The sequence below is a fragment of the Trichogramma pretiosum genome, unplaced genomic scaffold (assembly GCF_000599845.2).
Source record: "Trichogramma pretiosum strain Unisexual culture from Peru unplaced genomic scaffold, Tpre_2.0 scaffold29, whole genome shotgun sequence".
Taxonomy (NCBI): Eukaryota; Metazoa; Arthropoda; class Insecta; order Hymenoptera; family Trichogrammatidae; genus Trichogramma; species Trichogramma pretiosum.
In genome coordinates, this window is record NW_019641669.1 from 601043 (window position 1) to 613872 (window position 12830).

At 36.3% G+C, this 12830-nt stretch overlaps 2 protein-coding genes across 2 annotated transcripts in view; one reads left to right on the top strand and one right to left on the bottom strand.

Annotated features, from left to right (window-relative positions):
• The first annotated feature begins 51 nt into the window (after nucleotides 1-51).
• On the top strand, nucleotides 52-2659 carry LOC106660067 (ras-related protein Rab6). The gene is made up of 6 exons (XM_014382898.2): nucleotides 52-402; nucleotides 755-813; nucleotides 1081-1240; nucleotides 1325-1530; nucleotides 1597-1663; nucleotides 1848-2659. The coding sequence occupies exons 1-6, from the start codon at nucleotides 333-335 to the stop codon at nucleotides 1913-1915; spliced, it is 630 nt and encodes a 209-aa protein (XP_014238384.1). The 5' UTR covers nucleotides 52-332; the 3' UTR covers nucleotides 1916-2659.
• A 5412-nt stretch (nucleotides 2660-8071) lies between these two features.
• The window catches only part of LOC106660039 (neuroligin-1), a 49556-nt gene continuing 44797 nt past the window's right edge, over nucleotides 8072-12830 (bottom strand). The window contains exons 10-13 of the mRNA XM_023460380.1: nucleotides 10361-10491; nucleotides 9793-10256; nucleotides 9615-9631; nucleotides 8072-8526 (exon numbers count right to left, since the gene is read on the bottom strand). Coding sequence (XP_023316148.1) covers nucleotides 8102-8526; nucleotides 9615-9631; nucleotides 9793-10256; nucleotides 10361-10491 — 1037 coding nt within the window. The 3' untranslated portion in view covers nucleotides 8072-8101. The remainder of the gene's footprint in view (nucleotides 8527-9614; nucleotides 9632-9792; nucleotides 10257-10360; nucleotides 10492-12830) is intronic.

Consider the following 12830-nt stretch of genomic DNA (forward strand, 5'->3'; position numbering starts at 1 on the left):
AAAAATTATCTCGTCACAAGTGGGCCTGGGTCAATTCGCCAAGAGATGTTTAGCAATTGGCAGAGCAGTTCAGCCGCGACGTCGACGTCACCCACACTCTTATTACTCATAAGTCTGTTGTGTGTCGGGAGGCCTCTGCTATAATTATTAACCATAAGGAGACGTTTTTCTTCGATTACACCGTCGCGTTTGTCCCGTGTTTGGCATTGACAAGAGACATCGTCCGGTGGTCGGTTCAGTGACCTCGACGGAGTACAGATCGCCCATTGACTGCTGCTGTGTGTGTTCGTGTTTGGAAAAGCGGAGGACGCTCAGGCAGCGCAAGCATCATCATGTCATCGTCGGGCGACTTCGGCAACCCTCTGAGAAAGTTTAAGCTCGTCTTTCTCGGCGAACAAAGTGGTACGTATCAACTGTTTTTCCACGCGCACCTTGACTTAGGGCCTTGGTCGCCTCGGGCGATTGGAAATGCATAGCGAAAGTTCCTGCGAATTGTTTCGCGAAAGGTTATAATGAGATCGATACTCGGTACACATACTGTGTATGTTCTCGTCAGCGCACCAGTGAAAGTCGACTTGTATGCATTACTGTACTATTGCTCTTTTAACCATTTATACACATGGGAATATTAATGCGCATAGGCATAGGCATTATAACGGGAATAGATTTTCATAGGTGCAATTCGAGAATCTGCACTTGTAGGATTTGTTTACAATTTTCTGACTCTGACGTTTGTTTGCTTATTTATTTATAGTTGGAAAAACATCGCTCATAACGAGGTTCATGTACGACAGTTTTGATAATACTTATCAGGTGATTATTTTTTTCTACTATTTAAATATTTTTCTATGCTAAAAAATTTTACCTCTGCATTGGAATATTTGGGAAGATGCTTTCATCTATTATCTCAAAAATTACCATGCATGACTCATCCTCTATGCAAACTTTTATGGTATTTTTTTTAAATTCTAGCTTGTGTACTGTAAAATAATTGAAAATTTTAATTTTGCGGATGCATGAATGTTTTGTTTTTCAAAAAATAAATTACTTTTTTTCTAAAACTATTTAAAACTTTTTCAGGCAACTATAGGAATAGACTTTTTAAGTAAAACTATGTATTTAGAAGATAGAACTGTAAGACTGCAACTTTGGGATACTGCCGGACAAGAACGTTTTCGTTCTTTGATTCCTAGCTACATCAGAGATTCAACTGTTGCTGTTGTTGTTTACGATATTACTAGTAAGATTATATTACTTTCAACCTAGTTTGAACTATGTTTTGATTAATTCAACTAATTCTTATTCTTATTCTTATTTTTTATAGATGCAAATTCTTTTCATCAAACATCAAAATGGATTGATGATGTGCGAACGGAACGAGGAAGTGATGTAATCATCATGCTTGTTGGCAATAAAACAGATCTTAGTGATAAGCGCCAAGTCTCCACTGAAGAAGGTGAACGCAAGGCAAAAGAACTGAATGTAATGTTTATTGAAACTAGTGCTAAGGCTGGCTACAATGTCAAACAGGTATGTATGACTATTTTATAACTTTCTAATGCTACAATATTCTTATTCGAACTTTTTGTGTTTTAGTTATTCAGGAGAGTAGCAGCTGCCTTACCTGGTATGGATTCAACTGAAAATAAACCTCCAGAAGACAGTATCCTTTTAAAATTGATTATACAACGTACAATAATAGTAATTGCATGAAATATTCAAGTTTATCTATATTTGATTTCATCTAAATTGCCATTATTTTTTAATTATAATTTTTGCTCTAACTTATGATTTTTTATATTTTCCTTAATGATTTTTAAACACTTTTGTGTTGTTACTTATTGTAGTGCAAGAAGTAGTACTGAAGGATACACCCATTGAACTGAATTCCTCTGAGAGCAATTGTGCATGCTAGAATAATGCTGCTCCATGGTTGTTGACGATTTTTACGAATATTATATGCGTGACAGGTACTTGTTATCGTCTCGCGAGAAAAAAAATGCAATTTATAGACTTACGATATATAAGCGGAATGTTTTTTGAGCTCAATTATTAATAACAAAGAGTTTTTACTGCCAAAAACGCTTTTGTTCAGACAATCGGTCGTAATTTTACGTATAACCACGATTTTAAGCATCTCTGTTGATCATGTATGAATATTCGAGTCTATTGTTGCCACGTTCCTCGAAGTATATAATTCTATTTTCACTGATAAAGTTGATTGATTTTTTTGCAAATATTATGGATGGTTCTAAAGTTATTATCACGCGTTATAGTTATAGCAATAATAGCAATAATTACACATATTTTAAATGAAATGGTGCATTTTTCGCGCGGTATCAGAATATTAACTTTTAAGCTATTGATAATTTGACTTCAATGAGATTTTCAGAGAGTAAGGGTATAAATCAAAAGCGTCAGTGAATTTTAAATAGAACTATCGGTTTTACTGATGATTGAGCTTGCGTAAAAAAACTTGACTGTCTAAGGATAGAATTACTTATGATACTAAAAGCGTTCAACTTATCGAGAGAGAGAGAAATATATTTAGACGATTCGATGCATCGGCTAAGAGAACATTAACTAACGAAATAAAAAATACTTATACTTTAATTTGTATATAACGATCGTGAAAAAATTGAGAAATTCTATATTTTCTTAATTAACTTAGTTACACGATTTTCTTTATTATATTTCACCCGAATGAATATTTTTCATTGACAATGTATGAATATAAGTATTATAACTTTGAATTTATAAATACATCAATATTTTTAAACTTGTGGCCTTATTTTTATTAAACGTTTTTTTACGCGTTTTTTGCGGAAACGAATACATAATGATAAATATATTTGGATTAACCTCGCACCAATTTTTTACGATGAGGAAAAAAGTATTTTTCAGCATTTCTAGGAGTTATAAGTGAAAAAATTATTTGAGTAAATAATGATTAAGATGATATATTTTACATGAAATTAGACGAAAAAAATTTTTATAAGCTTTAATTTTGCTCATAAATAAATTGGTTTGACATTTTTATTTAAAAGTAATGTAAAATGTTTATTATTTGAAATTTAAGCATGAGAAATGGTTTGCTTCAACTTGTGTTGTCGATTTGTACCAACTAATGCACTATAAACCCTTAACACACAACCGTTTGACCGTGCACAGCCGTGGATCTACAAAGTCAACAGCAAATGCAAAACGGCGGCGAGGCCGAGGGCGAGGGTGGCTGCATCTGCTAGAAAGATTTCTCGGCATCAATATTCATCGAAGTGGAAAGAGAACAAAAAAAAACATGCCAAGAAAAAATTACCAATAACGATGGCGCGCATGACAATGACTACGTAGCTCTTTTTTTCGTGCGATCATTCTGTGTGTTACGAAGTCAACAGTGCGCGAAAAATTTCACCGTACACATAGTCGACTCATGAGAAGCATACTTGTAAACGCGTAGTACACACGCATCTATAAGTCATTTTTTTACACCTCAATTTCAACTAAGTAACTGTGCGTGTCCGCACATAGTTTTTGTTCGAGCTATCGAGCAAATATTACGAGAAAATTTTATCTAAATGGGTAATTTGCTTATCTGTTATCGACCCGAACTTTTTATTATCTTGCTCAATCGCTCAAGCAACTTCGATGCGAGCTCCGTCAATTTTTCTACATTATTTTTGTATACAGCATTGGGATAATATAATGAATGAAACGTATATATTCGTACTGTATTGTAAAGATGAATGTACTTCCACAAAATAAACTTGACGTTATACGATTCCCATCTAATCGGATAAAGTGAATGTTGAACGATTTCTTCATGAATCATCGTGTGGGAGTGTGCGAATGACGAATCTACACGCGAAAGGGCCGTGATCTTTGTTAAATTTTCGCCGCCCGACATGTGTTTCTTGCCTGCGTTACGCCACGATGCTATCGGAAGAGCACGTTTCAATTACCAGCTAATAATGTAAGTTGCGAATTATGTTTTTTCAGGCAACACGACATAATAACTTGGTGAAAAAGCTAGTGTGACTGAGTCACATTTATTATGTACGCTTCGAGTAAGAACATGATATAATACGTAGAAAAATGGTGTATCGTATGTTATATAGTCCCGCACGAACTAAGGTTTCGATTTAATAAATTTAATTCAATTATGTACCGTCGAGTGAATGTTTTTGAAAGTTCAATGCCGAAAAAACGAGTGTGCATTGTCGAACGTTAGACGATCGTTTTTTTTCAATCTTCCAAACGAATGAGTGTGTGCCTAAAACAATAAACGAGGAAGTTTTTCGATGAAGAAAGTTGCCAATTTACACCTTAATTATGAAACTGTAGATTTTTTAGTAAACGATCGTAGCTGACGCTTTTTCGACGCCTTGTAGGTAAATATGTAACGTTAAAAGCAAAAAAAGCAAAAAAAAACAGAAAAAAACTTGCATCGCTTATTTTGTTAATAACAAGTAATAGAGATTTAAATGGTTGCTATGAAAATGATATTTTCCATGTGTGGACCTTCGAATAGTTGAGTTTGAACGAAGAATACGCACATCAGTGGCTGTTACAATAATTAGCTCGAAACTCAGCACGTCAAAATATTTTGTATGCCCTCATCGTGCTATCCTCAAAGCAGCTTGACACGAAGTCAAATCCGAAAGAGGTTTAGAAGTAAAATAGCTGAAATCGGGATAATTTATGTTTCAGAAATACGCTTACAATTTGTACGAGTCCACATTTTCTACAATTCGACTGAGTTGGTCATTTTATAATAAACAGCTGTACTTATAGTGATAAAAGTTCATACTATCGTGTAATTTCCAGTTGTCCTCATCGACTGCACGAGTAGCGGTAGCTGTAATAGATATTGGCAATTAACGAGTAGATAAAAAATTCGCATAAAAACGAAATAACAAAACGTATACTACAGGTAGTTTATCGATATTATAAACAAGAAACCAAAAATTAAATTAAATAATAAAGCTGTCTTTGATACTGTAATTTTGCAAACGAAACATTTTCTAACTTTGTGATAAATTTTCTACTGCGGATGTGTTACCGAAAATGTCCTTGGACCGTATATCGATTGACTCGAATTGAATTTTCTCAACAATCGCGTTCGGATTCGAGGAAATTTTAGATTTCTTAACGGGATAAAATTTGATGATTAAATAAAGATAGTTGATGAAAAAAAAACTAGTAATATTTTCATGTGTTTTTTCGTTAATACAGAATGCTTCTAAAAGAGCAACGCTTGAGCCAGAAGTCGCGTACGTACCGATTTTCAGTCACGTATATAGTTAATGACTGAGTGTAATTGTAATGAGACTTTCCGAGTGCCGTTCGTAACTCAATAAGTGCAAGCATTATAAGCGTTTAAATGTTTCGAATAAAGGTCGACAAGTACCGGAGTGAATGGATTTTTTCAAGGAAAATTTTGTCATGATTTGTTCTTATACGTGAGAATAATTGTGTTGGATAACAGGTGAACTATCAAGACACTAGCGAATTAATATTTCAATATGAAAAAAAAATTAATGAGAGCTTCGTACGAACCGAGTGCAGAGGGGATGTTTGAGTTTGTAAGCTCAAATTGATGAAGAAACAAAAAAAAATAAATTTGAATTACACTTTTGATGTAAATAAGTCTTACAAACCTTTATTTAGTGAATCATTGTGGGAGCCTCATGCAAAAATTAATTTAAAACCATTGGGTTTATGTTTTTGTAATTGTTTACATAGTCTTTATTTTTTTCAATATCAATTTTATGTACAAATTAAAAATTATGTTTATTAGGAGTTTGGAGCTGTGTCACAGAAATAAAGCTGAATTCCAACAATGATTTTTTAAAATTTTACTCCTAATTATGATTTAAAAAATCAATAACAATCGTTTATAATTCGTCTCACCGTTAGAAATATTGAAAAAATATAACGAAACTTTTTTACTCAGCTCTGATCACTTTTGAACAAGATTTTTCAGGATGATTTCATTCCCCTTTTTCAATTCGTTGACAATAATAAATGATTAAACCATAATAAAATTTATCATTTTTACTAGTGAAAATGTTTAATTTGCATGCGAAATAATAAACCAGTTTTATATTTATTCTTGTTTGCTCTACTGATTTTTATTTTACAGAATGTGTACAATAGTTCTTCCTCCTAAATGACCTATTTTCACTCAAGATTTCACAGATTTTGAGGATGTTGAGCGGAAAATATTCTTTTTTTTGATTGCTGTTTTCCGGCGCGAGAAGTTATGAATTTTATATACATTTGAGCGTTGAAGTTCCGGAACTGCATAAATCGTCGACCGCAAAATGACTTGGCGTCGTAATTATTTTGGAGTAAAAAAGTCTTCACCGGTATGACGTGTTTTTTTTTTATAAACTAGTCACGCAACTCCCTAACTTGTGTACGGCACAAATTTTTTTCCATACATAAAGAAGAGCACATTTTCTTTCATAAACTCGATAATTTTAAACTCGTCTTATTCGCCTCTCAAAAACTTAATTACTTAAGGCGCCCAACATTTCAATATAAATGTAATAACTTTTTACAATAACAAATAAATTTGGAACTTTTTCAATTAATAATTATATTCAACTCATTTAGAAAATCTATATGTTGTCGCTTGACAGTTATTGAATTTTTTCATAAACCTTATAATTCTTCTCGCTCGCCGTGCAAATTTAATTACACAGCATTTATGGAAGTCGAAGAACAGCAAAACTCGTAATTGGTAAGTCGAAATGTGATTTCGAATGAAATATTGCAATGCAAATCTCAGTTCCAGAGTGATAAATATATCTATATAATATGTATACGCAAGCACTCGTTGATTATGCAATTTTCTAATGAAATTTGTACAAAACTCATAATAAAACGTCACTCGCACTCGCGCGCTTCATTTTCACAATTAACCGCCGACTCTCGGTCTCTCGCGCCATTACAGTCGCAACTTTGAATTATCCCCAAGGATAAATTAGACTATATATATACTTTTGTGGAGAATCACATTCATGTTTTAAGAAATTTTTTTTTTCATTTGCACACAACTCACATACTCACGAACAACCGATCGATATATTTATTTATATATATATATATTTATATTTCTTTTGTCTCATCACGATCAACGCTGCGGTTTTATTTTTTTATCATTCGCGAATATTATGTATAATTATATCAAGTATCGTTAACGCAAACGTCTTTTCCGACACGCTCTACATCGTTATTTATTGTGTTTTTTTAGTCGTTATAGTAAAAGGAGGGGTCGAGATTCGTTGAGAAATTGTTCGAGCTAAATTTTATCCATGAATATAAACATTATATACCTCGATAGTATTTTACATGAGATAAATGATAAACGAGACCCAGTTAAGTTTTAAAAATTTAAAAGATATATCAATCCACGTCTCGCAACGACAGAATCAGTTTTTCATTATTTTTTAGAATTACTTTCATATTAAATTTTCTTTACATTTTCTAAAGTCTTTGCTAGTCTCATGCAAACGGTAATTTTGCATCGAAGAAACTCTGTTTGGTCGAGTTTCCGTCGATACAACGATAATGCAATATTTTCAGCCTATATCATTTTAAAATAAAATTCGATCCCTCGAGTTTGTCTCAATATCAATTGTAACAACGAGGAGGTGAAAAAAACAACAACAATCGTCGATCGAACACAATGTCAGGATTTTATAAGAACGTTCTCCCACGTAAGCACAAGGAGCGTATCAAAATGCATCTCTCGAGTATATTAAAAAATCCATCGTATTTACAGTGGCAATGATCGGTTTTACAGAGCTACTTTATCAACGGCGACAGGTAAGTTTTGTTATTGGATTCCGAAGTATAATTAACACTTATGGCAGTAGATTCGAAATCCCACGAAAACCATACCGTACCGCGAGATGTGCCTTATCTTATAATATATATTTATAAAAAGTATGTACACAATCGAAACCACCGCACGCAGCGGGTGGTGGCTTACACATCGAGACACGTATATAGAAAAGTTTTTTGTTCGTTATAGTGTTCAGTTTTTTTTTTAATTTTAAGAAAACTCGACGCACTCGTGGCGAGTCATCGTATCTCAGACTCTGAGCTCCTCCATTATGGTCTGCTGCTGCTGTTGATGATGTTGCTGCTGCTGCTGCTGCTGCTGATTGGCAAGCTGATGATGATGTTGCTGCTGCCTCTTCAAGGTACTCGAGCTGCCGGCTTGTTGCATGGACATGCCCATCTCGACCTGCTGCAAATGGTTCGGACTGATGATGAGATTTTGCTGCTGCTGCAGCAGCTGATTAGACTGGAGCTTGTCGCTGGTCGCGATGATGCTCGGCTTGGCGTTCTTGGGCGGGGGCGGCGGCATCGGCACCGAGATGCCGTGATTGTGATGATGATTGTTGGGCGGATCGGCGAACACGGCCGGCGGCAGGTGATGGTGCTGCATGTGGTGGTGGCGCTCGATCGACACGTGATGCCCGCCACCGCTGCCGGCTAGAGACCCTTTGCCCTCTGCGGGATTTTGTCACATGAAAGAGTCTTGAGCAATTTTAATACGTTATCACGTTGATTTGCAAATATATTATTATCGTATTATTATCAATGCATATGATGATGATAATGATGTCGATTTGATATATAGATATTTTATCATTTGAATGAGAAAAAAAATTCTGATTACTCTAGCAGTGTGACGTGAATGTGTCGATTGGTGCAGGTGGATGGAATGTGCGGATATACTGTGCAGATAATGCTATGCGCTCGAGTGTGTTGCATTCATCTAATTCGGATGCTCGTATATATTTTTTTTTTTTTTTGGCGTGCTGCATTAAGTGACAGTGTGTCTTTTTTTCTTTTCTCGTGTTGTTTTTATAATGCAGTTCAGTTCAGTAAAAGCTAACCTACGGAAAATCACACGCCGGCTAATATCGGTGCCTCGAGCAGATTATACGCCGATATATCGGTAATAAAGCGATATATTGAAGTGAAATTTCACATTTCGGTTTGGCGTATCCAGTACGGTTGACCTACAAAAACAAAATGAAAAATCCCATTTAGTTCTTTTTCTTAATTGGCTTTTGGCATAGCTCTCTCCTTTTCTCTTTTTTTTGCAACAAAAAGGAGAGAAGATCGAGTGCACGACTTTTCTTTTTTCATGTATTCCGAATTTCAAGATATGGAATCACAGCCAATTGCAGAACTTTTTGTATACAGTGTACATTTTCAAAATTCATAATGGCCAGCTTGTAAACAACTCATTTCATTATCGATTCGAAGTAATTAATCTAATAATTTTGTCAGGGCATTTTGAATTTTGTTAATGCTCACCTTTTTTAGTGCAGATGTTTAGTCACAAAGTGAAACCAAGCCAATTGGAGAACTCAATTTGATTTTTCAACATTAACGATTCATATCCGCCATTTTGAATCTTGAAAATTACTCTAAACATTGACGTTTGACTTTTTCATTTACTTCAGTCTCTGTTATATATTTATGTGGTCTAATTTTTAAGCAAATAAGTTAAAATCACGCATGAAATCATTTTGTTTGCCAATGATTTCTAAAAATACACGCATAGCTATGGTCAGTTAATTTTTTACGGACGAATGAATTTTCACTTCAAAGTTTCATAATAAGCAAATTCGGGTAAAGAGTAAGAGGTTCTATTATTCTTTCCTATGTATGAGAGCAGGAAAAAAATTTGAGTAGTCGAAATTTTCTTCTTTTTATGGATGAAAATGTAAACGTCAGCGCTATGATCAGGCTATGCAATAATGCTAAATGATAGACTGCTGGAATCTATTTTGTATTCGAAAAAGCAGGGTGATAATCACGCTATAATATAGGTAAAATAAAAGCTGTCGAGTTAGACTGGTGTACCCACCGAGTTCACCGCATATATTGTTGGGCATCTGTCCGTTTTCCTGCCTCTTCTTGGGATAGTTGCTGCCGCTGTTGCTGCTGCCGTTCGGTGGCGGCTGCTGATTATTCTTGTCGCGCTGATAGTAGACGCCGGCGAATATCAGCACGTTGAGTATCAGCAGGCTGCAGCCGATGGCGATGGTGACGCTCAGGGCGGTGCTGTAGGCGGCGAAGCCGTCCTCCGGCTGGGGCGTCGACTCCTCGTAGGCCAGCTCGCTCGGCTGGACCGTGGTGACGTTCGTCGGGGTCGGGCTCGTCGCTTCCACGGTGGTGGCGCGCGTCGAGGTCGATGGTAGCCTCTGAATGAATCGCGGAGGTACCTGCGAACATGCACCCAGTCGGATGAGTACAGAAACCATACAAGTGTCAGAGTATTTATGCATTTGTCGAGCTGAGACAAGATCGAAGATATAATATTATGTACCTGCTCGGCGTCCAATAGGTGATGAGATCTGGGAACGTCGTCGGAGCCAGGCTTGTGCAGATCTGGCACCAAGTTCAACCAGAACGACAGTCTGTGAGCTCTGTAGTGATTTTTCAGCTTTGATTTGATATCTGCAACAATGAAAACAGGTATTATCATTAAAACAATGCGAATAAATAAAACCTGAATAGATCAAGTCGGGTATATTTTGGGCCAAGATGTTCTGTTTTTCTGATTTTTGGCTTTAATCAGTAGGGTGTTGAAGGGACAATTACTTTGCACTTTTCATCCGGCTTTTATAAATTTTTCAGAAATCGTTTTAGAATAGTTACAAGTCCGTTCCGAAGGAAGTGGTAATTTCTGGGTCCTCTATCTAAAGCAATCTCTTCGGTGAACGCTGAAGCATAAACATCACAACAATAATTATCCGGTTATTGTTTCTGCACTGGTGTAAGCTGAATTTCCTCCCATTGTTCTTGTGGAAATTGTTTTATCTAATAATTTTTTCGTCTCTAACCAAAAGGTTTCGATTCAATCATAGTTGATAGATTCGAGCATAGTTGGAGCTACATCGAGCAATGTCGAAACTGCATCGAGCATAGTCGGAGCTGCATCGAGCATAGTCGAAGCTGCATCATTTTTAGAAAAAGCGGAACAAGACGCAATTGAGGCGATCGCAAGAGATTTGGAAGAGTCAACGTCCCACTTGTTGGTTCCTCACGAAAGTGGCAGAAAATTTGAAAAGCACTGTGAGTCGGAAAAAACGACAGAAAATGGAGAAGAAACTATGAGTCAGAATAGTGTGGAGGAAAAAACCACAGAAAAGGGAGAAAAGTCAACGTCCCACTTGTTGGTTCCTCAAATACAATGTACATGATAAGCTATCATGTTCATTGTATTTTCCAACCCGCAACTTGATACGCAGACGTATTGGTGTCTGGTGAGGATGTTGGTTTGGAAGTTACGATAGTTCCTACTAGCAGTCTAAAAAATGGATTGTCACTTGAGGGAGTGACTTTCATGGGTTGGGCCATCTAGCGGTCGATTTTGAAGCTTGAAATAAAAAGTGAAGAGGGGAATGAAATAATAGATCCAGGTTTAGTTGTTTTAATGAGTTCTCTATTGAATCTTATTAAGTCCTAGACCTTGTTCTTGGGCATTAGCTTAGATGTAAATCCAGGAGACGACTGTGTTAACTATCCGGTGACAATGCGCGAGTCGATTGGCAATGTGTTCTGGTTAGAGTCCAGGAGCTGACTGCATACTGCCAGACAAAGTGGCTCGATGGAAGCAACAGACACACTTTATTTATAAGTGCATCGGAACAATTTTTTCGTAAATATTCAATTGTTTGCTTTTGCGAATTTGTAATGCTCCATCTGTTGACGGAATCGAAAAGCTCATTACTACATATTACACCTCTTACGTGTTCTCACTTTGAAATTCATACGACTTCATCTCTGATAGTCCAAAAAGAGAGATAAATGGGGATAGAGGGAAAGGTGTGACAGAATCGACACAGGGTTAAGGGGAAAAAAAGGGAAAGTATACTAAAATTCCTTCGACGTATCAAGAGAAAGTGAGAACTGTATATATTAATGTGTAAAAATCCAGCTGATTTATTTGGAAAATGAGTCTTCGAGCGATTCATATTTTTTTCCCAGACTCGAGTATTAATATTTTCTCCCAGAGTGAATGTTTGTCATGCGCGTATAATCGATCTAATTACTTCATCCGAGGTAAAAAAAATAAAAATTAAATTAAACAAATGAATAATAAACTCGTTTTTCTGGCGTATTATTAAAATGAGATACTACTAGCTCGTGCGCTCGTACTTACATCCACACCCGCGCGAGGTAGCCATGCGAGTTTTTGCACCATTAAAACATTTATATACACCAACACACACGTAGCCAGACCAACGCAGAAGTAGGTGAAATTTTCATTTGAACTGCCGCCGCGTTCGTACGCGTCTGCCTCTATATGCTTTGTGCATTTTTGTATTATACATAATAACATATACGTTGCTCTCGAGATTCGTCATTTGGGGGTGACGCTATTCTAAATGCGCGCAGGTATAATTACGTAATGAAGCTTTGCGTTATCCTCTCTTTTTATCTTTGCACGCGCGCGCGTTAGAGCTAGTACAGTACGAGTGGAAAAAGTTTTTTAGACGCAACGAGCTGCAACGAGCTGTATGTGCTTTCCCACACAAATACACAGACACAGTCGGTCCGAGAGCAAGCGAGCGCAAACGATTTAGTTTTAATTTTTTGTTAGAGAAACATACGAACTACACTGCGTAGTACTACTGTCGCGCACGTTTGTATGTACCCTGGTACGATATGCACGCACGCGCTCGCGCGTAGATAAGGTTTGAATTATGGAATAGACATCTCGTACGTATCACCATTATTTTAATTTTGGTTCGCGTGTGCGGGTGAGAGGCAAAAAAAGGCTCATGGCAGCT

What these genes read in the sequence shown, in the direction of transcription:
- LOC106660067 (XM_014382898.2), top strand. Translation starts at nt 333, where the DNA reads ATGTCATCGTCGGGCGACTTCGGCAACCCTCTGAGAAAGTTTAAGCTC. An exon ending in TGTTGTTTACGATATTACTA is followed by an intron (nt 1,241 to 1,324) that starts GTAAGATTATAT and finishes TATTTTTTATAG; the next exon opens with ATGCAAATTCTTTTCATCAA. An exon ending in AAATAAACCTCCAGAAGACA is followed by an intron (nt 1,664 to 1,847) that starts GTATCCTTTTAA and finishes TACTTATTGTAG; the next exon opens with TGCAAGAAGTAGTACTGAAG.